Raw genomic sequence first — 24114 nt, 5'->3', positions numbered from 1 at the left:
GATCCCAGGACCCTGGGATCATGACCTGAGCCGAAGGCAGACGCTTAATGACTGAGCCACCCAGGCGCCCCGAACTTCCCATAACCTTGATTCTTAGGTTCAACTGCTAGATACATACTCAAGCAATAGTTGGCATGTGCACATCTGGAGCTGTGTGCCAGAGTCTTCACAGCAGCCTGTCAGTAATACTGAATATGTGGAACTACCCAGAAATCTGTCAACCAACATCAGCTGTGAAGCACCAGCACCAGCAGGAGAATTTTGCCTGTGCCCAAAGAATGTACTTCAGGATACAGACTTGTACTTCAGACTTGAGCACCGGAGGTCTGCAGAGCAAGTGGTTCAGGAGAGAGAGGGTGAGCATATTAGTTATTCTGTGATGGGAAATAATTCATGAAAATGAAAAAAAAATGTCTGAGAAGGTGATTTCTTTAGTCACTTGAAAACAGATTCTCAAAATTTTGGTGGAAATTTCATCTCAAGTTTGAGATTTTTTTTTAGTAGAAATATGGCTGCCAAATGTCTACAACAGCCAAACTGTGGAAAGAGCCAAGATGTCCATTGACAGATGAATGGATAAAGAAGATGTGGTTCATATATGGAGTGGAATATTACTCCGTCATCAGAAAGGATGAATATTTACCATTTACATCAGACATGGATGGAACTGGAGGATATTATGCTGAGCAAAATAAGTCAATCAAAGAAAGACTAGTATCATATGGTCTCACTCATATGTGGAATATAAGAAACAGGGCAGAGGACCATAGGGGAAGGGAGGGAAAACAGAATGAGAAGTCATCAGAGAGGGAGAAAAAACATGAGAGACTCTTAACTCTAGGAAACAAACTGAGGGTTGTTGGAGGGGAGGTAGGTGGGGGAATGGGTAACTGGGTGATGGGCAGGCATTAAGGAGGGCATGTGATGTAATAAATACTGGGTGTTATATGAAACTGATAAATTATTGAACACTGCATCTGAAACTAATGATGTACTATAAGTTGGCTAATTGAATTTAAATTTAAAAAAAGGAAGAAAAAGAAATATGGCTGTCATTCATTCATTTATTCATTCCCATACGTCTCTTTAATCCTCAAAATAATAACATGTATTGTTAGTCCCTTTTTGAAGATGAGAAAAGTTAAGTCTGAGAAAAGTAAATAACTTATTTCAAGGTAAGAATACATTTGGCACTGCTTAAATGGGAGGCTGGGTCTGTGTTTATGTGAGGTCCAGGTGTTTTAAGTTATCTTTGCTCCTCTTTCAAATGAGCCGGTTATAACTGGGGTTTTTCAGTTGCTTGATGTATTTTAACTCTCTGCTCAAGTAATTTTCAGCTAATTGATAGTGACGGTGAAAGCTTAGAGTCAACTGGAATATGTGATTGGAAAAGAACAGTTGATTGGACTTAACTCTAACAGAATGGAACCACAGATGCTTTGGTGGGCTCACACAGAGATCTTGTTCATTGGTCACATTCACCAAATGGTATAGTCTGGCTCAATCCCCTCTCCTATATATCTAATCTCAACCATGGGTAATGTTTTTTTTTTTTTTTTTTTGGTTTCGACTTCAACATCACTTTGTCCCTGAACATTCCACCTTCACCCCAGTTTAAGGGTTGTTCTCATTACGGCACTGTGTTCTTTTTTATAATGCTCACCACTCTCTTCTTTTTTTAATAGTTGAATTCTTGCATATGAGGGCAGAGACACTATCTGGGCTGTGAGGGCAGATATGTATTTAAATTTTAGTTTTATGGGTGGCTCAGTCAGTTAAGCCTCCAACTCTTGATTTTGGCTCAGGTCATGATCTTGGGGTCCTGGGATTGAGACCTGTGTTGGGCTTCACACTCAGTGGGGAGTCTGCTTCAGGATTTTCTCTCTCTCTCTCTGCCCCTAATCCACTTGCACATGCCCTCTCTCTCTTTCACTCTCTCTCTCTGGGTATCTCTAAAATAAATAAATAAATAAATCTTTAAAAATAAATAAATGAATTTTAGTTCTGCCACTATTCACTTATGATCTTGGGTAAATTACCTATACTCATAGTGCCTCAGTTTCCTCATTTGTATAATGAAAATAATAGTGCCAATCACAAAGGGTACCTCATGTAATGTGTTTAATACAGGGCCTGGCATTTAGCACTCAATAGTTAGTTACTGTCATTATTATTATTGAACAACACTGTGCCTGGTATATTTTAGATGTTCCATGAGCATTTATTGGAAAAAAAAAAGAAATGAAGAATCTAGGTTCTAACTGTACCCTGATAATTATCCTATTCCTGTAGATCAATTCTAGCCCGTGTCAAAAAAGTCCTTCTGTGGTCAGAGGGACTATAGTAGGAAGGGATAAGCATTTCACTGCCATTTTGGCAAGGGCTGCTAAAATTAACTACTCTTCCCTTGGGAAAATAGCATAGAGGTGAGTCACTACTTAAATAAAACTGGTGTCTCTTTCTTGTGAGAACTGAAGGAGTAGAGAAGCAGGACTGTGAGGTAGAGTGAACCACAAAGGCAATGCCTCTCCCTGACTAAGTCTGTGGCTAGACATGCGGAGCTAGTGAAATGATGGGAGAAAGTGGGTGCATCCTGAGGACCAAAGTATGTAACTCAGCACTGAGCATGGATGTTCTGAAAAAAAGGCTCAGAAGAATTGGCTTCAAGAGATTCCTCATCCCAGAGACTTTTAGTCAACTGCTGATGTTTTGGTAATTGGATTTGCTTTTTTGGCTCTAGGAATGGCTGCCATGTTCTTAGGGTCTATATCAAGTCTCTCACACCAAGTTCTACAGAAAAAAATTAAAAACCTATAGATTTCTGTGAATCTCATAGAAATAGAAATGTGCTAAGCTGCAGAAATCTCCCCCACTCCCTGCAACCCAAATTCCTTTTAAATACAAAGGGAATGTGTCTGCTATCTGGGATTGTTTATTATCTGAACAGGTCAGGCCAGGGTGAGAAGACCCAGAGATATGGGGAGGATAGGTATGTAAGAAAAGCACAGTTTTCTTCTTTTTGATTTTACTTCAGAATTTTCTTTTCTGGGAACACTTTGATTTTTTTTTTTTTGAACAGTAAGTTTACATAAATTAACATGACCAAGACTCTGGTTTCATATACCTTGAATTGAAGAAAACCCTAATGGAGTTTAAGTATTGATGAGTCTGCCGAGGACCAACTGTTGACAAGACAGTATTTTACAACCCTCAGCACTGAGTTAGGCAAAAATAACTTTTTTTTCTGACCAGTTTGTGTGTAAGGACAACTTATGACTTCTTGATTTGTCAGCATTTTTCTCTGATGTTGATCCTAAGGGCCATAATCAGCAAGTGAGTTTGATAAAAAGTTCAGACTTTAAGACAGCACTTGTTGGAAATATTACAATACACTCATTAAGTCTTTCTTAGATGATTTTGTAGTGTGTCCTTTTTTCTCCTCTTGCCTTTTTTTCTTTTTTGGTTTTACTTTTTCTCCTCTCCTCCCTTTCTGTCTCTACATCCCCTTTGTTGCTCTCTCTCAAATACTTTCTAATATCTAATATTGGCTATCACTGTGGATGTAAAATTGAGTAGGGTTATAAAACTAGTAAAACACAACACTGTACAAAGCATTTATTTGAATAGTGAACAGAATTTACATTTAGTTTCCTGGAAAAATCCATACTTGGTCATAGAATCAAATTTGGAAGGAGTGTATTATTTTATGTTTGGGATATGTCTTCAGCAAATCAATTAATGAATAGACAACAAATCTCACAAAGCAAGCAAGCAAATTAAATAAAAATTAAGTATTTATATTAAAGATTTTTTTAATCACTTTAAAATTTTTCTTTTTTAAATCTGATGACCTTTCTTTTTGACATTTATCACTGTTTTTCTTATTCTCCTGTTTCTTCTCACTTGTTTCTTACATTTTCAGAATCTTTGCCTTTTGAAGATGTTCAGAGACAGTTTTGAGGGATTTCTTTGGTGATACTCCCATGAGAACAGTAAAATCATATTAACAATGATAGCAAATTTAGGAGCACCTGGGTGGCTCAGTGGTTAAGCGTCTGCCTTCGGCTCAGGTCATGATCCCAGGGTCCTGGGATTGAGCCCTGCTTCAGGCTCCCTGCTTAGCAGGAAGCCTGCTTCTCCCTCTCCCTCTCCCCCTGCTTGTGTTCCCTCTCTCGCTGTGTCTCTCTCTGTCAAATAAATCAATAAAATCTTTAAAAAAATAATAGTAAATTTAAAATGATTTAATCTTCACAACACTCCTAAATACAGATATATTTAGTCCCTACTTTAACAGATGAAAAAATTGAAGCACAGAGAGATAAAATAAATTGATGTTATGTAGTTAATCAGGGGTGCATACCAGATTCCAAGCTAAGTCTTTGGATTTTAAACCCATTTCTCTTTACTCTTTTTCCTTTATTTCTCTCCCTCTTTCTTTTGCTTATTTTTTTCTTCTCCCACTCTCAGTGAATGTTTTATGAGTATTTACTTTTTGGCCATCACTGGGAATACAAAAATGAATAAGATTACAATTTCAGTAAGGCACATATTTGCCTTCAAGGACACACCCTGTTGAAGAACAAGAGATGAGTATGAGACAATGTGGCAGGTGCCCTAAGGGCCACTTCCCACCTTCTCTGAGATTGGGAGGAGGTAGCAACACCATTTTTAGTTGAGGAAGCTGAGAAGCTAGCAGACAAGAAAAGTAGGAAAAAGTATGGCTTGTGAAAGAATTTTTATATGTCTTTGAGTCTTTTCATATGACCTCAATTAGAACAAATTAGATTTTTCACTGGTAAACATGTCCAGACATTTTAGAGGTAAAATATATAAATCTTTGGGTGTATGTGAATGTGCCACGTGTATGGCTTTATCATGGATTGGCTCTTCCAAATTGATGCATGGTATTTTTCTTTTCTGATTTTAAATGTTACACATTTTTGTTGTAGAAAATTAAAAAAAGGGGTGCCTGAGTGGCTCAGTTGGTTAAGCCTCTGACTCTTGTTTTCAGCTTAGGTAATGATTTCAGGGTCATGGGATTGAGCCCGCACTGGTTGTGGAGTGTGCTTAAGATTCTCTCTTTCCCTCTCTCCCTCTGCCCTGCCCCCAACTTGTGCTATCTCTCTTTCTCTCTCTCTAAAAACAAAACAAAACAAAACAAAAAAACAAAATCAGGAAATTATAAAGAACAAAAAAATACCACCTATATTGTCACTTGTAATAATACAAAAAATGAAACAGTTGATAGGGTCTTGTGCTTATTTTTGCCTTCTGTAAAACTAGAAAACATAAGGCACTCCATGAATATTTATTCATTAGGCAAAGGTGTCATTATTGAGGATGAGTGTGACTTTCTTTTCAGGGAAGTCACTTGTCACCTGAACTGAATTGATGGACAAGATGAATAATGTGACGGAATTCATCCTCCTGGGCTTGACTCAAAATGTGGAACTTCAGAAATTCTCATTTGTTGTGTTTTTAATTGTCTACTTGGTCACCTTGGCAGGCAACTTACTCATCATGATCACCATCAGCATCAACAGGGCCCTGGAAACCCCCATGTACTTCTTCCTGTCTAACTTATCCCTTATAGATGGCTGTTGTTCTTCCTCTATGACCCCTAAAATGCTTGCTGACTCTCTTACTGTGAGAAAAATAATCTCTTTTAGGGGATGTATGACTCAAGTCTTTGCTGAGCATTTTTTTGGTGCTGCTGAGATTATCCTTCTCACAGTGATGGCCTATGACCGCTATGTGGCCATCTGCAAGCCACTGCACTACACAACCATCATGAGTCAAAAGGTGTGTAGCCTCCTTGTGGGAGTGGCCTGGGCTGGAGCCTTTGTCCATGCAACCATTCAGATCTTCATAATCTGGCTGCCCTTCTGTGGCCCCAATGTCATAGATCATTTCATGTGTGACTTAAACCCTTTGTTGAAACTTGTCTGCATGGACATTCATACCCTTGGTCTCTTTGTTGCTGCCAATAGTGGGTTCATCTGTTTGTTAAACTTCCTCCTTTTGGTGGTCTCCTATGTGGTCATTTTGCATTCCCTAAGGACCTATAGCTTGGAGGGGAGGCGTAAAGCCCTCTCTACCTGTGTCTCTCATCACTGTGGTCATTTTATTTTTTGTGCCCTGCGTATTTGTGTATCTGCGTCCAGTGATCACCTTTTCCATTGATAAAGCTGTGGCTGTGTTTTATACCATGATAACTCCCATGTGAAACCCTTTAATCTACACCTTGAGAAATTCAGAGGTGAAAAATGCTATAAAGAAGCTCTGGATCACAAGGTGACTTCAGTGGAGAAATAATCACAACAGTGTAAAATGACTTTATCTTTTGAATGGCAAAGAGAAAATAACATAATTTCTATGGTTCAGGGCCAGTGAACACTATATGTAAAAGTATGTTGATGTTGGCATATAAGTCCTCTGAGGAAAGGCCCAGGCAGGAAGTTATTTATCATTTAAAAATATCCCATTTAGATTTATTTATTGCCCATTTAGTTTTCAAACTTTGATTACTTTCAGAATCAATTGGAATTCTTATTAAAATGCACATTTCCAGGATACAGGCTCTAGAGATTCTAATTCAGTGGTACTGTTCCTGGATTGGCATATTTGCATTTTAAACAAATTATGCAGATGTTTCTAAGCAGGTGATGTATGCAGACACTTTGAGCAATAATGCTATAGATTATGTTTGCATCATTGGCCTATTAACAGATCACTTGGTTAAAGCATTTCCTGGGAAGTATCTTTCATAGAAAATGCTATGAGCATCATGAAACTCAATTCTTCATAAGTCATGTAATGCAAGCTCACCACCTTTGCCAAAAATGTAGTATCCTGTGAAGGTAGAAAAGCTTTCTGTATTCTTTATCTTTACTTTCTATACTTTTGAATCTTTTGCTACATCTGGTCTGATTCTCTCTTTTCCTCTTTTACTTCCAAAGGGAAGGTCTACTATTCTTGCTGGATTATTTGGACTAAGATTCATTGTTATTGTAATATTAACTAGTCATTTACATCGAGAACATTATTTTCATGATTTTGCTATGTGAAGGAGATTTTATATATCATTTTTATATACATATTTGGAGGAATGGTTTAGTATATTACAATCGTTAAGAGAATAGTTCTAAGTAAGATAGTTCTGAGATCAAAACTTAGTTTTGCCACATACAGTGTGAACTTTAGCAAACTACAACTTCTTTGAGTTAAAGGAGAGTGATAGAGATATTATCAGGATTAATAAATAATTCTTGTAAATCTTTTATTACCAATAAATCCTCAATAGCTGTTAGCTATTATGACATTTATTACTGGAGTCTCTATAACATTACAGAACCACTTAATCTATTTTTGAGCATTAGAATGGATAATACATAGTTTCTTTGTACCTTCTGTGAGGAATAATACTCTGAGCTCACTGGCCTTGTAAAATTCTTGGGGGCTGGAATGTTTCCCAATATCCTTGGCCATTACTTTCCCACACTCTCCTGTTTTTCTCACTTCCATTGTCCTCATGTCTCCTAGGCCTTGGGGCTGATCCATTTATGGGTATGATTTTCTTCTGACAAGTCTGAATTGAAGGGCCAAAGAAGTCATTTTATTATGGACCTGAGGTCAACAACAGCAGGCAACTGGAATATGAACAGAATTAAGTGAGATATTTGTTTAGAAGAGGTGGTGTGTTGCAGTGGTGAGAGTAGATTCGAGTCAGATTTCCTGGGTTTGAATGTGTCCTGGGGAAGTTATTTTACCTTTCTGTAATACTTTCTTTATCCATAAAAATTGTAATAATAATATCTATTTCATAATTTATTTTGGGGCTATTTAAGTGGGGCTTATGTATGTTAAGTGAAAGTTCCTGGCACGTAGTAAACATTAAAAAAGTATATTTAAAAGGAAAAAAAAAAACCCTGATGCTGACCCTACTCTTAAGACAGATTTTTGCTTATATCTCTTCTTGAACTAGCAAGGCCCTCATTATGTCTGGGTCAGGACCTCTGTGGATCTTGCCTTGGTCCTGCTCCTTAGGTGAAAAAGGCAGCTCTTTGTATGATCAATACTACGTCATATAACTTTTCCCTTGAACTTTAAGTAAGGGCGTTATTGACTTTTAGGTTTTTATTCAGCCTCTGGAAGTTAATGTTAGTGGCCATTTTGGGTGATGTGGAAAGATTTGGGTTATGGAGTAAACAGAATTAGTATTGAATTCTGTCTCGTTAAGTTTATGTAACATTGTGTGAATTTCATCAGCTCTCAGGATCTTATTTTAATCTTAGTTCACATGGACAATGAAATGGTAATACATTTTTCATAAAGTAGTTTTAAGCATTAGATGAGACACTGGATGCCAAATACCCAGGACAATGCTTGCCACTCAGTGGGTACTTAATAAATGTCATTATCTTTGTTGCTCTCTCACTTCTTTGTTTGTGTTCTATTTCTATCTGACTTTAGAAAGAAAAACACCTCTGATTTATACATTTAAAAAAACCCATTGATTTATACATGTTATTCAACTCCATGTAGACATTTCTATTAAGAGGTCATGAGGCACTTCAAAATTCTGAGAGTAAAGCCTTCAAAATGATACAAGATGGATGAGATTCACTCTTTAAAAAATTCACCTTAAAAATGTGAATGTCTCCAAAGTTACAGTTAGGTTAAGGAAGACACCAAAATTTAATACACTTTTATGACAAATAAAAAAATCTGTAGTACAATAATTAGTAATTGTAGTAAAAGTGATTCCTACTTATTACACTTTGGCTGGTGCTACAAAGGCAAGTTACTGTTTAATCCCCTAAGATCTCTACAAAATAGATAATGTTATTCCTGCTTTCTAGAAGAACTGAAGTGTGGAAAATTTCAATAATTTACTGTAGGTCACACTAGAAAATGCCCAAGATGGGATTTAGAACTTGTACTCTTAATCACTATGATGTACATCATAATAATGACAGATCACATAACACTTTCTAGTGGCGGGAAAGAGGCAATAAGTAAGTTAACATATATATATAAAAGTAACATTCAAGGAGAAAAGTGCTTAAAAATTGAAGGATGTGATATAATGAATCAGAAGGCAGGGGGCCTCTCTAAGTTTTGTGTTCAAGGAAGACCCCAAAGCAAGAATTTATAGCGCATATCTGTGTTCAGATATGAGAGACAGTGAGCTGAAAGGTCATGAGTAAAACCACTAGAGAGGAGTTTCTGTATGTGTGAAGGGGATTTCTATCTGACATGGGTGGGTGTCATTAACTACTCTCTTCTGACTCAGGGATCACCAAGCAACATTAACCTTACAATTATTTCAGCTCTAATTAAAATCAGGATGAAGTGAGGTAAGCCTGGGTGGCTCAATGGGTTAAGCATCTGCCTTCAGCTCAGGTCATGATCCCAGGGTCCTGGGATTGAGCCCCTTGTCAGACTCTCTGCTCAGCGGAGAGTCTACTTCTTCCTTTCCCTCTGCCTCTCCCCCACTGTTTGTGCTCTCTCACTCTACTCACAAGCTCTCTTGCTCTCTCTCAAATTAATAAATAAAATCATTAAAAAAATCAAGATGAAATGAAATAAAGCATCTGTACTCAAGCAACTGTCTTTCCCTAGAACTTGCTTGTGCTTTCTGGCAGGTGTTTTCTTTGGTGGATTTGGTATAACCAATGACATTGATCTCCACTTTGCCTCCTCATAGCTTCTTTAATTTCTACATTTTTTTTCCCATGTGAAAGCATTTGCTTAAATTGTACATCTCCATACAGTTGTCCCACTCAAGCACATCTTTTTGACCCTACATATTATTCTCTGTCTTGTCCACTAGATCCAGCCGCAATGGCCTCATTTTTGCCTATAGGCCTTTGAACTAGTTCCTTATTCCCCAGGGCTCTTCCTCTAGACCTTCCTATGCCTGGATCGTTGTCCCCAGTCAGTCTGCAACTCAACTGCCACTTCCTTAGAGGTCTTCTTTACCCACCATGTAAAGCCATTCTCTATCTCCCTGAGTTATTTTGTTACATCACTCCCAATTTCTCTATAGCATCTCCACCATCTGATTATCTCATTTACTTGTTTATTCTCTCTCTCTTCCAATTAGAATGTAAGCTCTGTGAAAGTAGATGCATTGGCTGTTTTGTTCACCACTGTATTTCCAGCAACTAGAGTAGACTTGGCATATAGTAAATGCTTCATGAATGCTTACTGAATAAAAGGCCACCATCTCCACTTAACTCTCTTAAGAATAAATGCATTTTTAAAAGGTACATTGTTAACTGGAAGCTTCTGAAATTGGTGACTTTCCATTCTTGGTGATAAAATTGAAATGGAGAATTTTAGGTCAGTTAGTATATCAGCTGGGGTTCTTAGCTGATGATGCAGAATCTCTGTAGCTAACTTAAGTAGAAGGGATATATGATATGCAGTTAAATAGCTTATGGATATTTGGAAGAGTGGGAATCACAGATTCTAGCCTGAGCGATCAGGAAGAGCTTGCAGAAGCATACCTGACTGGGCTGGCATGCTAAGCGAGCTACTTACTGCCTGTGCGTGCCGTAACCAGGATCACCCTGCCCTGGCCAGACTGCAGTGGTACACACATTCCTGACCTCAGAGCCACTTTGATGCTTGGAACCACCTCTCCCCAGATAACTGACTTCCATTCCAAGACTTGTACGCATGCTCCTGGTTGGTAGAACCCATCACATGCCTGCACCCAAGTGGCAGGGTGACAGGGAAAGGAAATGAGGTTCTTTGGATTTTATGTTGGGAAAGTGATACATATTTTAGAGACTAACATGTGCAGGATGCTTTTAAGAGATTTTTGGGCAGCCACACACTCTGGATGTGCACAGTGGGGATGGGAGCTCACAAAATGGGTTTCATTTATCCCTTAGTTTTTAATATCCACAGAATTTAAGGGGGGTCCCAGTCTCTGTCCTACACCTAGGAGGAGAAACAGAAGAAATAAAGGACCACAAGAAGTTGAGAGCAGGAAAATTATTGATACCATAGAGTTATTCATATCATTTATTTTTACTGAATACCTCCTGTGCTAATAGTTGTGGTTAGTGCTGAAGTAGAAACACATATGGATGGCATGGTCCTTCACCTCGTAGCATTAGCATAGTGTAGCAATTGAATGAGTAGCACTTCCCAAATACCTCTTCTACTCTAATTTTGAACTGTTTATTAGAAGGAAGCTTTTCTCAATGAGAAACAAAAACATTTACCTTACTTTAGTGACTCTAATCCTTTTAAAAAATCACTCCAAAATGTATTGTGTACTACTGTGCATCAAGCACTTTGCATACATTATATCATTCAATCATCATAATTTCTTGAAGTACATATTATTCTCTTAGAGCTAAAAAATGAGGTGTACAGATATTTAAAATAATGTTCCCAAAGTTATGCTATTGTAAATAAGAAGACTAATTAATCCTGGTCACCTCTCTCCAACATATTTGGAATTCTGTTTAAAATCCACGATTGGCTAGGTTCAAAATGGTAGGCTCATTCCATCTTGCCTCATATCTCTGTTTGGACCTTGGCTCTTAACGCAGGCTCTCAGGCCATCCAGCTTATCCACATGCATTTGCGTGCTTCCTCTTCCTGGACACATATCACCTTAAAAAATTAATAAACTTTATTTTTAGGGAAGTTTTCAGCTTCTGGCTATTTGAACAGGAAGTACAGAGAGTTCCTGTATAATCCTTGTTCCCACACATGCAAATTTCTCCCACTATGGACCTCTCACATGACAGTGGTACATTTGTTACAACTGATGAGCCTATATTGAAATATTATCACACAAAGTCCATACTTTACATTAGGGTTCACTCCTGGTGCTGTACATTCTATGGGTTTGGACACATGTCTAATGACATGTAGTCACCATTGTAGCATCATACAGAGTAGGTTCACTGCCTTAAAAATGCTCTGTGGGCTGTCTGCTCATCCCTCCATCTCTCCGAACTCCTTGGCAGCCACTGATCTTTTCACTGTCTCCATAGTTTTGCCTTTTCCACAATTTCACATAGTTGGAATCATATGGTGTATACCCTTTTGAGATTGGCTTCTTTCACTTAGTAATACACATTTGAATTTCTTCCATGTCCTTTCCTGATTTGATAGCTATTCCTTTTAGTGCTGAATAGTATTTATTGTCTGGATGTACCACAGCTTATTTATCCACTCATCTACCAAAGGGTGTCTTGGTTGCTTTCATGTTTTGACAGTTATGAATCAAGTTGCTAGAAAAACCAGGTGTAGGTTTTTTTCTTCCCACCTTGATTAAAATATAATTGACATATAATGTTTTATAAGTTTAACATGTATAATGTGATTTGGTATACCATATATATTGTGAAGTTATTACCACAAAAAGGTAAGTTAAAACATTGGTCACCTCACATAATTAAATTTTTTTTTGTTGAGAAGATTTAAGATCTACTCTCAAGTATATAACACGGTATTGTTAACTATGTTACCATACTGATTATTAGATATCCAGAATTTATTCATCTTAAGCTGGAAGTTTGTAGTTTTTGACCAACATCTCCCCCTTTCCCTACCCCCAGCTCCTGACAACCACTGCTCTGTTCTGATTCTGAGTTTGACTTCTTCACTTTTGAAGGATAATTACACAGAGCACAGAAATTTAGCTTGGTGTTTGTTTTTTCTCTCAACACTTTAAATACTTCACTCCATTCAGTTCTTTCCTGCGTGGTTTCTGAGGAGAAGTTGGATGTAATCCGTGCCTCTGCTCCTTGTTGTGGTGGTCCCAGACTACTGATAGTGATGCTATTGCCCAGGAATGCCTGTGGCACTCACCTGGACCTGGATTACTTGTAGTTAAGTCCCCACAGACATTTCCCCCGCTGAGGCCAGTGTTGTGGCTGGACTGGCTCTTGTGGTTCTTATTATGATTGCAGGACATACTTGACTGTAGTAGAAATGATCAGGGAACTTCGAGGTACAAGATTTATTATGCCCTAGTCCTGGAGGACTAGTACACGGCATATCCGAGGGCCACACCCGAGGTTGCAGGTGAAGAGAGCGAGAGAGAACAGACCTGGTGCTCTGCCTCTACTAGGGTCTGGAGGTGGTAAGGAGGTATCTAGGGTTTCAGGGGTTCAGTCTTTACTGGCTAATTTAAAGCACGAGAGTGGGAATTAGAGCATGGAAAGGGAGAAGCAGGGTCACTTAAGTGGTCAGTTATTGAAGTTACCCAGGGATTTCTGAAAGAGGGAACTTCATGAATGGAGGTGACTTAATTCCTTATCCTGTTCCTTTCCTAGTAGCTGTGTCATAAGCTGGCAATATGTTTATTTGAGATGGATGCCTTTTGAAATGGATGCTTTGGCAATCAAAAACTTAATGTCAAGCACTTATACTACTAGAGCTTAATGTCAGATACTCACTCCTCTAGAGGTAAGATGTTTTTTCCTCTAGCTGCTTTCAAGATTTAAAAATTTATCTTTGATTTTCTGAAGTTTGAATATGACATACTTCTTTTTTTTTATTATTTATTTATTTATTTATTTATCTTTCTTAACATGTATTGCATTATTTGTTTCAGAGGTACAGATCTGAGATTCAACAGTCTTGCACAATTCACAGCGCTTACCAGAGCACATACCCTCCCCAGTGTCTATCACCCAGTCACCCCATCCCTCCCACCCCACCCCGCACTCCAGCAACCCTCAGTTTCCTGAGATTAAGAATTCCTCATATCAGTGAGGTCATATGATACATGGAATATGACATACTTCTATATGGTGTTTTGTTTGTTTGGCATTTATCTTATGAAGTATTCTCTGAGCTTCCAGAGGCTTGGTTTTCGACATTAATTTGGGGGAAAATTCTAAGTCATATTGCTTCAAATAGTGCTTTTGTTCTTTTTACTTTTTCTTCTTTTTCTGGTATTCCCACTACATGTATGTTACCCCTTTGGTAGTTATCCCACCGTTCTTGCGTATTCTGTTCTGGTTTCTTTTCTCTGGGACTGTATAGTTCACCGTGCTTCTTGTCCAACCTCTCCATAAGGTAATAGGTCTAAAAGTATCCTTACATATAGATGTTCTTTTAAATTTTTAAAATTTGGTGGAAAATCACAGTGAATAGAATAAAGCGGGAGTCAGTCTTGGACATACTCCCAATTGCATGACTCAATGATATATCTGGTTAGAAGGTGAAAAATGACCTGTGATATTTGTCTTTACGGGGGAGAAGTTGCTGTTCTCTTCAGGACTGTTACAACTCTTTCAGGAGGACATTTCACACATGTCCTCTCAAGATCTCAGTACAATTAATTTTGCCATACTAACAGAATGAGATGGCCCCAAAATGGGAATGGTAGGTTTTTTTTTTTTTTTTGAAGGTACTAGAAAAGAAGTTAGTTTCTAGGGAACAATTGCCTTTTTAAAAGAGCTTGTTATTGACTTCTTATGTTACATAGGTTTGCCTGCCTTGATAAATTACCCTAATGTGGAAATTTTTTTTCTGTTTGCATTGTGGAATTCTTTTTAAATAGTCTACAATCAAATAATAACAATTTTCCGAATTACTTAGAGGACTCTGTGGGAAAATGGACAGACACAGTCATGTGAAGTCAAATATATCTTTAAGGACTAATGCAGCTTTTTGTCCTCAGTGGTGATACTGGATGGAAGAGACATTTCCAGGTCTTTATGAGTTAGTTAAAAAGTCCTCTTGCTGACTGCGAACAAGTCTTCAAAAGGTAAGCCTATGAGGGTTAATGGTGGAAGCCAGGTTTTTCAATTGTGTGAATTATTTTATTTTATTTTATTTTATTTTTTTAAAGATTTTATTTATTTATTTGAGAGAGAGAATGAGAGAGAGAGAGAGCACATGAGAGGGGGAGGGTCAGAGGGAGAAGCAGACTCCCCGCCGAGCAGGGAGCCCGATGCGGGACTCGATCCTGGGACTCCAGGATCATGACCTGAGCCGAAGGCAGTTGCTTAACCAACTGAGCCACCCAGGCGCCCGTGAATTATTTTATTATGCAGGAAATTCTTATAAACTTGAGTTTATAAGGATTGAAAGGTTGAAAAGTTCTTTGGAATCACAAGAGATTTGAAGTCAATCAAAGTTAGTTTTTAATTCCATCTCTGTCACTGAAGGGTGTATGACTTTGAGAAAATTAAGTGTTCTAAGCCTGTTTCTTCAACTATAAAATGGGGATAACAGTACTTGCTACAGTAAAGATAAGATGTTGTACATTAAATGTGATTCTATATATGTGTGCATATATAGATGTAGATATATAAATATATATATATAGGTGTACATATATTACACATACACACAGTAAGTGTGGAAATATCATGTGATATATATATAGTTGTGCATGACAAATAATAGATGTTCTTCTTGCAGCATTTCCTCTCATTAAAATATTTTGTACTGTGTAATGAGATGGAGGTCATTCAGGAAGGAATAGGTTTGTTGTGGAAAATTAAAAACTTATCTTAATAAGTGCTTAATTGATACCCATTTGGAAATGTCATTTAGGTAGTTGTATACAGAGGGCCATTCATAAATTGTTCTCCCACTTTGAATATGTAAATTACCTTAAGTGATTCTTCACTTAGGAATTACACTTTATGCATGACTTTATACATGGTGCATCTTTTATGGAGTCCCCTTTCCATCCTCTCTTGTTCTTTCACTTCTCCTTTAAAACTCAGCTAAAGTACTGCTTTCTCTAGGAGGCCTTCCCAGAGTCCATGTTGATTTATGTGTTCTGGCACAGGGAACCCGTAGTCTACATGAATATACTTATAGTGACACTTATTAAATTGGTGTGTAATGGTCTGACCCCTATATATGAAATCACTGAGGGGAAGAAACCATGTTGTATTCAACTGGGTGATATCAATTGTGAAAGGTTCGACATAAATAGATTTTCCATGTGCATTTTTTATTGAATAAATAAAAAAATAAGCTTATAATGTATTAAAAGTTTTTTCCCTTTGTTTTAAAGGTAAACTGTTTCTAATAACTTAAGTCAGCACCTATAAGGAATAGACAGAGCCAAGGAAATGGAAACAACAATGTTACTGACTTTGTCCTCTTGGGCCTCACACAGAATCCAAAGGAGCAGAAAGTACTTTTTGTTATGTTCTTGCTCTTCTATATTTTGACCATGGTGGGCAACCTACTCATCGTGGTGACTGTTTCTGTCAGTAAGACCCTGGGCTCGCCAATGTACTTTTTTCTTGCTAGCTTATCATTTATGGATGTCATTTATTCATCATCTATTTCTCCTGAACTGATTTCAAATTTGTTCTTTGGGGAAAATATCATATCCTTCCAATCTTGTATGACCCAGCTATTTACAGAGCACTTTTTTGGTGGATCAGAGGTCTTTCTTCTGCTAGTGATGGCCTATGACCGTTACGTGGCCATCTGCAAGCCCTTGCATTATCTGGTTATCATGAGGCAATGGGTATGTGTTGTGCTGCTGGTAGTGTCCTGGGTTGGGGGTTGTCTGCATTCAGTAATTCAAGTTAGCACTATTTATGGGCTCCCATTCTGTGGCCCCAATGTCATTGATCATTTTTTCTGTGACATGTACCCCTTATTGAAATTGGTCTGTACTGACACCCATGTCATTGGCCTCTTAGTTGCAGCCAATGGAGGAGTGATCTGCACTATTGTGTTTGTGCTCTTGCTCATCTCTTATGGTGTCATCTTGCACTCTCTAAAGAACCTTAGTCCAGAAGGGAGGCGGAAAGCCCTCCAGACCTGTGGTTCCCACATCACTGTGGTGGTCTTCTTCTTTGTTCCGTGTATTTTCATGTATGTAAGACCTGCTAAGACCTTCTCCATTGACAAATCATTGAGTGTGTTTTATACAGTCATAACCCCCATGCTGAACCCACTGATCTATACTCTGAGAAATTCTGAGATAACAAACGCTATGAAGAAGCTCTGGGGAAGAAACATCATATCTTGTAGTAAATGAGCACATCTTCCACCACAAAGAGAGTCATTTGGCATTAGGGTTCATTTCCTTAGAATGCAGAAGTCTTCTTAAATCTGATTCTGACTTTCCTTTCGTCAAAGAATTTCTGGTAATTATAATTAAGAATGGACCAGATGATTGTGCTGTAATAAGTTTTCCTCCCTGCTAGAATATAAGATCTATAATGTCTTGTGTATCACTTCACTTAGATTGGTATAATGCCTTTATAGCAGGGAATCCATAATAGGTAATGCATTAGTGAGGAAATTTTTATATGACTACACTAAATTTTAATCAATTTGTACATTTATCTTTTACATTTTTTCTGAGACATGGTATTATTTTTAATTAGATTCTTGTCATTTAATCGTTTTATTATACTATTTAAAATATTCAATCATGTATAGAATGTCTTCCTTGTTAAATTTCAGTTGCCTTATATAAGAAAATTTGGAAGTGTAATAGGTAATAATAGCAAAAATGAAAACCTTACAAAATAGGATAAGGTGCAGCATAAGTTTCCTACTTATCTCTCAGTGTGGTCTCTAGTCCTCTTGCAGTCACTTCATCGGTTTCTTAAGATTTATGAGGTAATAATCTTTACAAATGCATGTGCATTTAAATACGCATATGTGTTTTTTCTGCTTATGTAGATGTTTGCTTTTACTATGCAACATCTTTAAAAATGTTTCTTTATTATCTTAAGTTCAATTAATTAACATATAGTGTATCATTAATTTCAGATGCAGAGTTTGGTTTTTCATTGGGAATACCCAGTGCTCATTACATCATGTGCCCTGCTTATTGTCCATGCAACATCTTTCTTAAATACACTTTTAATTTTAGGATAGTTTTTATATATTTTTTATTTTCATTTTTAATTGAAGTGTACTTGACATACTGTCTTAGGTTCAGGTGTACAACTTGGTGCTCTGACAATTATAGACGTGACAGAATGCTCACCATGATAAGTATAGTCACCATCTGTCACCATACAAAGGTATTATGATGGTATTTACTATATTTCCTATGCTGCACTATACCCTTTGACTTGAATATTTTATAACTGGAAGTTTGTACCTCTTAATCACCTTCATCTATTTTGCAGGTCCCCGCAGCCCCTCCCCTCTTCCAATCATCAGTTTGTTCTCTGTATTTGAGTCTGTTTTTGTTTCTGTTTGTTTTTTAGATTTTATGTATAAGTGAAATCATCTGCAACATTGAAGACATTCCATACCAGTCTATACAGATCTAACTCTTAGTTTTTCTTGTACTAGATAATACTCCCTTATAAATATATACTAAAATTAATGTATGCATTTCTCTTTGGATTGTTCCTAACCTTTCTGTATGACAAAGAATTTTGCAATAAATACATGTTTTTGAATATGTGCAAAGGTGAGTTCCTAGGAGTGGAGTTGTTGATATATGTATTTGAGTCAATCAATGGTCTGATAGTTAAATGTTGATATTCATAGTTATTGCCAAACTGCCATCCTTGAGGTGGTACTTACAGCTACACTGCTGCTCACAGTCTGAGAGGCCTTCTGTCCACATTCTCAACAACCTGTACCTAATAAATATTTAAGGCATAGAACAATCTGATTAAAATTATTTTATTTCATTTTTATACTTTAACCAAAATCCTTTTTTTCCCCCAAAATCCTTTTCATATAATTGAGTTTGAGCACCTTCTCAAATATTTAACATGATTTGTATTTCTTCTTCTTTTTTTTTTTAAGATATTTTTTATTTATTTATTTGACAGAGAGATAGAGAGCACAAGTAGGCAGAGTGGCAGGCAGGGGGAAAGGGAGAAGCAGGCTCTCTGCTGAGCAGGGACCCCGATGCGGGGCTTGATCCCAGGACCCTGGGATCATGACCTGAGCTGAAGGCAGCCGCTTAACCAACTGAGCCACCCAGGCGCCCCTGTATTTCTTCTTCTGTGGATTATCTATCAAAGTCTATTTCACTCAATTGTTGACCTTTCCCATGCTGATTTTTATGAGTCATTTATATACTAAAGAAATGATCTCTTTTACTATTGTATATATAATTATTATTTTTCTGGCTTGAGATATTTTTAAATTTTTTATCCTATGTATATGTGATATTTTTAACTTTTTTATACTATACTAACTTTTTTACATCCTTTGGCATGTAAAAATTTTTCTTACATTTTATATTTAATTTTTTTCTTTTGTATCTTGTTTAAAAAGACTTTCCTCACTTCATTCATACCAAAATATTCTTCAGCTATTTTAGCACTTAATTGTTAATTACTTTTTTTGGTCTTATATTAAAACTGTTGATTCATTGAGAATTTATTTTGATATAGGAATTAAGTAGGGATTGAATTTTGTTTTTCTAAATTTTAGTTGTTTTTTTTATAGTTGCATAATTATTTTTTTACCATTGACTTGAAATCCTGACTATTATATTCTAATGTCCCATTTGTATTTGGATCCAATTCAGGACTATTCTGTGTTATTGATCTCTTTATTGTGTCCCAATTGACATAAATATATGTTTCGATATATAACACATATTGATATGCGATGAGACTAGTGGTCTCTCATTTCTGTTCTTTTTCAGATTTATACCTAGTCTTACATATTGATGTTTCAAATTCAAGTTTAAAATAATAAGTTTACATGTAAATAAGATAAATGTTTAACATTAAAATAAGTTGACAATTAAGTTAAAGTAAGTTTAGTTACAAAACAAAGTCAGTTATTATGTTCAAGAATATTCAATTTAAGGAGATTTATTTAGGAAGAGTTTACTGCTTTCCAGGACTGAGAACTGTTATCCATGAGCAGGTCTTTTCATTCAACAAGTCATCTTTCATGACCTTGGGTACTGCTTTCATTTTTCTGCCTGTGACTCATCCCTTCTAGATATCTGCTGTTCTTCATCCATGACCCCTGAAATGCTTCTTGGCACTTTTGCTGTAAGAAAAACCATCTCTTTCAGGAAGTGTGTGACTTATGTCTTTGTTGAGCATCCGTGTGGCCATCTGTGAAGCCCTGTATTATGAAATCATCACGAGTGACAGGGATATGGCTTCCTCTTTCAGGTGGCATGTACTAGAGGCTTTGTCCTTGCAACCATTCAGGTCCTTTTCACAGTGTGGGTGCCTGTGTGTGGCTCCACTGTCATAGACCATTCGTGCATGATGTAAATCTTTGGGTGAAACTCATCTGCATGGACACTCATACACTTGGTCTCTTTGTTGCTGTCAACAGTGCATTCATCTGCCTGTGAACATTTTCCTCTTGATGGTCTCCTAGCTGGTCTTCATATGCTCCCTTAGGGCCTGTAGCTTGGAGAGGAGACACAAAGCTGTGTCCTCCTATGTTTCTCACATCACGGTGGTGGTCTTAGTATTGTGTCCTGAATATTTATATATTTGCACCCAATCACCACCTTCTCCACTGATCAGGCTGTGGCTGTGTTGTATAGCATGGGACCTCCTTTATTAAACTTAAACCTGTACACTCAGAAATTGGGAGATGAAAAATGCCATGAGGAAGTTCTAGGGTAAAAATGGTAAGTTTGAGAGATATCTATAACTTTATAAGATAAATTTGTCTATTGAATGGAACAGAGAAAAGATAATTTCTATGTTACAGAGGAACATGAGCACTATTTGTCCAAAGTATGTTTATTTTGACATATAGACATTGTACGGAAAGGTCCAGGGACAAACTTTTTATCATTGTAAAAATATCCTATTTAGATTTATATATTGTCTAATTGGTTGTCAAAGTTCAATGTACTGTGAGACTTAGTTAGATTTTTTGTAAAATCCAGATTGTCAGAATATAGCTCTGGAGATTTTAATTTACTAGTTTTGTTGTTGGATGACATATCTACTTTTAGACAAATTACGCAGGTGTATCTGAAGCCAGTGATCTTTGCATATACTCTAGCTATTCTATAATTTATATTCACAACATGAACCTATTAGTGAAATCACCTTAGTGCTTTCTTGTGGCACTCTAAAAATTTTTTTTCCTATTTAAAATTTTAAATTTAACTTCCTATTTAAATTTTTCCTATTTTTAAAATTCCAGTATAATTAACATACAGTGTTATATTAGTTTCAGGTGTACAGTATAGTGGTTCAACAATTCTATACAATACTCAGTGCTCATCACGATAAGTGTACTCTGGATCTCCTTCATCTATTTCACCCATCACCCCGCCCACCTCCCCTTTGGTAACCACCAATTCTCTATGTTTAAAGTCTGTTTTGTTTATCTCTTTTTTCCCCCCATTGCTCATTTGTTTTCTTTCAGTAAATTCCACATGAGTTAAATCATATGGTATTTGTCTTTCTCTGCCTTATTTCACTTAGCATTATACTGTCTAGATCTGTGTTGTTTCAAATGGCAAGATTTCATTTTTTATGGCTGAATAATATTCCACTGTACATATACATATACCACATCTTTATCCATTCATCAGTCAATGGACACTTCCATAATATGGGTATTATAAATAATGCTGCAATAAACATAGGGGTACATATATCTTTTCAAATTAGTGTTTTCACTAGGGTGCCTGGGTGGTTCAGTCAGTTAAGCATCTGCCTTTGGCTCAGGTCATGATCCCAGAGTCCTGGGATCGAGCCTTGGGTCAGGCTCCCTGGTCATCAGGGAGCCTGCTTCTCCCTCTCCCCCAGCTCATGCTCTCTCTCATTAACTCTCTCTAAAATAAATAAATCTTTTAAAAAAATTGTGTTTTCATATTCTTTGGGTGAATACCCAGTAGTGGAAGTACTGGATTATATGGCAATTCTATTTTTAATTGTTTGAGGAGCCTCCATACTGTTTTCCACAGTTGCTGTACCCATTTGCATTCCCACCAACAGTTCCCTTTTCTCCACATCCTCGCCAACACTTGTTTCTTGTGTTTTGATTTTAGCCATTCTGACAGGTGTGAGGTGATATCTCACTGTATTTTTGATTTACATTTTCTCTGATGATGAGTGATGTTAAACATCTTTCCAATGTGTCTGTTGGCCATCTGTATGTCTTCTTTGGAGAAATGTCTGTTCATGTCTTTTGCCTATTTTTATTTGGATTATTTGTTTTTTTTGGCATTGAGTTGTGTAAGTTCTATTTATATTTTAGATACTAACCCATTATTGGATATGTCATTTACAAATATCTTTTCTCATTCCTAGGTTGTCTTTTAGTTTTGTTGATTATTTTCTTCACTGTGCAGATTTTTATTTCAATGTAGTCCCAATAGTTTATTTTTGCTTTTCTGTCCCTTGCCTCAGGATGATGGGGTTTTGGAATATAGGTGAGGTTTGGTAGGGTGCGGTCCAGAGCCCACAGCAAAGAAAGAATTCTTGAGACGTCTCTGGTTCAAAAAGTGGTTTATTAAAGCACAGGACAGGACCTGTGGGCAGAAAATGCTGCCCTGGGTTTGTGAAGTGTGACTGATTATATACTTGGGAGTTAGGGGAGGAAAGGAAAAAGGAGGTTTCCAAAGGATTTTTGTATGTTAAAGAAGATTCACAGGATACCAGAGGCCTTGCCATTGTCAGGTTAAGGTTGTTTACCCCTCTAGTAAGGCATTAACAGTAAGATAGTTGGGAGCTTCCTGGAGGAACATCACACTTTGCCTGCTTCAAGTATCTGTCAATGGGCTACAGATTATAAGGACATTTAATTGTATCTACATTCCCTTCTGGAAGCTAGGCCATTGGTAGAAATGCTTTGTTCTTGTAAATTGCTAAGATTTTTGTAAACTGAGGGACATTCATGTCTTGCAGGATTGTAATCTCTATAAATTATTTGTTTTTCCTTTAGAGCAGCCAGGAGTGCCTGAGCAATGTCACATATATCCCATGAGGGGGGTTGTGGAGTGTCAGCTTCTGCCTGTCCTCAGTTAGCCTTCTGCTCCCTCATCAAGGAGACATCTAGAAAAATGTAACTGTGGTTAATGCCAGAGACATTACTGCCATTGCTCTGTTCCAGGGTTTTTATATTTTCAGGTTTCACATTTAGGTCTTTAATCCATTTTGAGTTTATTTTTGTGTATAGTGTAAGAAAGTGGTCCAGTTTCATTCTTTTGCATGTAGCTGCTGTCCAGTTTTCCCAGCACCGTTTGTTGAAGAGACTGTTTTTTCCCTATTGCATATTCTTACCTCCTTTCTTGTAGATGAACTTCCCATATAACCATGAGTTTATTTCTGGGCTCTCTGTTCTGTCTTATTGATCTATGTGTCTATTTTTGTGCCAGTACCATACTGTTTTCATTGCTATAGCTTTGTAGTATATCTTCACATCTGGGATTGTGATACCTCCAATTTTGTTCCTCTTTTCAACATTGCTTTTGCTAATCTGGGTCTCTTGTGGTTCCATGCACATTTTAGGTTACTTGGTCTAGTTCTGTGAAAAATGCTGTTGGTATTTTGATAGGGATTGCATTAAATCTGTAGATTTCTTTGGGTTAGTATGGACATTTTAACAATATTTGTTCTCCCCATCCATGAGCATGAAATATCTTTCCATTTGTTTGTGTCATTTTGAATTTCTCTCATCAGTGTTTTACAGTTTTCAGATTACAGATCTTTCACCTCCTTGGTTAAGTTTATTCCTAGGTATTTTATTATTTTTGGTGCAATTGTAAATGAGACTGTTAATTTCTCTTTCTGCTACTTCATTATTAGGGTATAGAAATGCAACAGATTACTGTATATTGATTTTGTATCCTGTGACTTTAGTGAATTCATTTATCAGTTCTAGTAGTTTTTTGGTGGAGACTTTAGGGTTTTATATATATAGTAACATGTCATCTGTAAATAGTGAAACTTTTACTTCTTCCTTAACAGTTTGGATGCTTTTTATTTTTGTGGTTTGATTTCTGTAGCTAGGACTTTCAGTACTATGTTGAATAAAAGTGGTGAGAGTGGACATCCTTGTTTTGTTTATGGTCTTAGGGGAAAAGCTCTCAGTTTTTCACCATTGGATATGATGTTTGCTGTGGGTTTTTTATATATGGCCTTTATTATGTTAAAGTATGTTCCCTTTAATCCTACTTTGTTGAGGGTTTTTATCATGAATGGATGTTGCACTTTGTCAAATGCTTTT

At 37.0% G+C, this 24114-nt stretch overlaps 2 protein-coding genes across 2 annotated transcripts; both read left to right on the top strand.

Annotated features, from left to right (window-relative positions):
- The first annotated feature begins 5391 nt into the window (after window positions 1–5391).
- LOC118523761 (olfactory receptor 4C12-like) lies at window positions 5392–6298 on the top strand. The gene is given in 2 exon segments (XM_036073548.2): window positions 5392–6110; window positions 6112–6298. Coding segments are annotated over 2 exon segments (906 nt in total).
- Window positions 6299–14358: 8060 nt separating this feature from the next.
- On the top strand, window positions 14359–17002 carry LOC118523760 (olfactory receptor 4A47). The gene is made up of 2 exons (XM_036073547.2): window positions 14359–14367; window positions 16043–17002. Exons 1-2 carry the CDS (start codon window positions 14359–14361, stop codon window positions 17000–17002), a joined length of 969 nt encoding a protein of 322 aa, XP_035929440.2.
- Window positions 17003–24114: the final 7112 nt, after the last annotated feature.

Source organism: Halichoerus grypus, chromosome 11 (genome assembly GCF_964656455.1).
Source record: "Halichoerus grypus chromosome 11, mHalGry1.hap1.1, whole genome shotgun sequence".
Lineage (NCBI taxonomy): Eukaryota > Metazoa > Chordata > Mammalia > Carnivora > Phocidae > Halichoerus > Halichoerus grypus.
The sequence above is the reverse complement of the archived record's forward strand: the minus strand, read 5'-3'. Positions and strand labels throughout refer to the sequence as shown.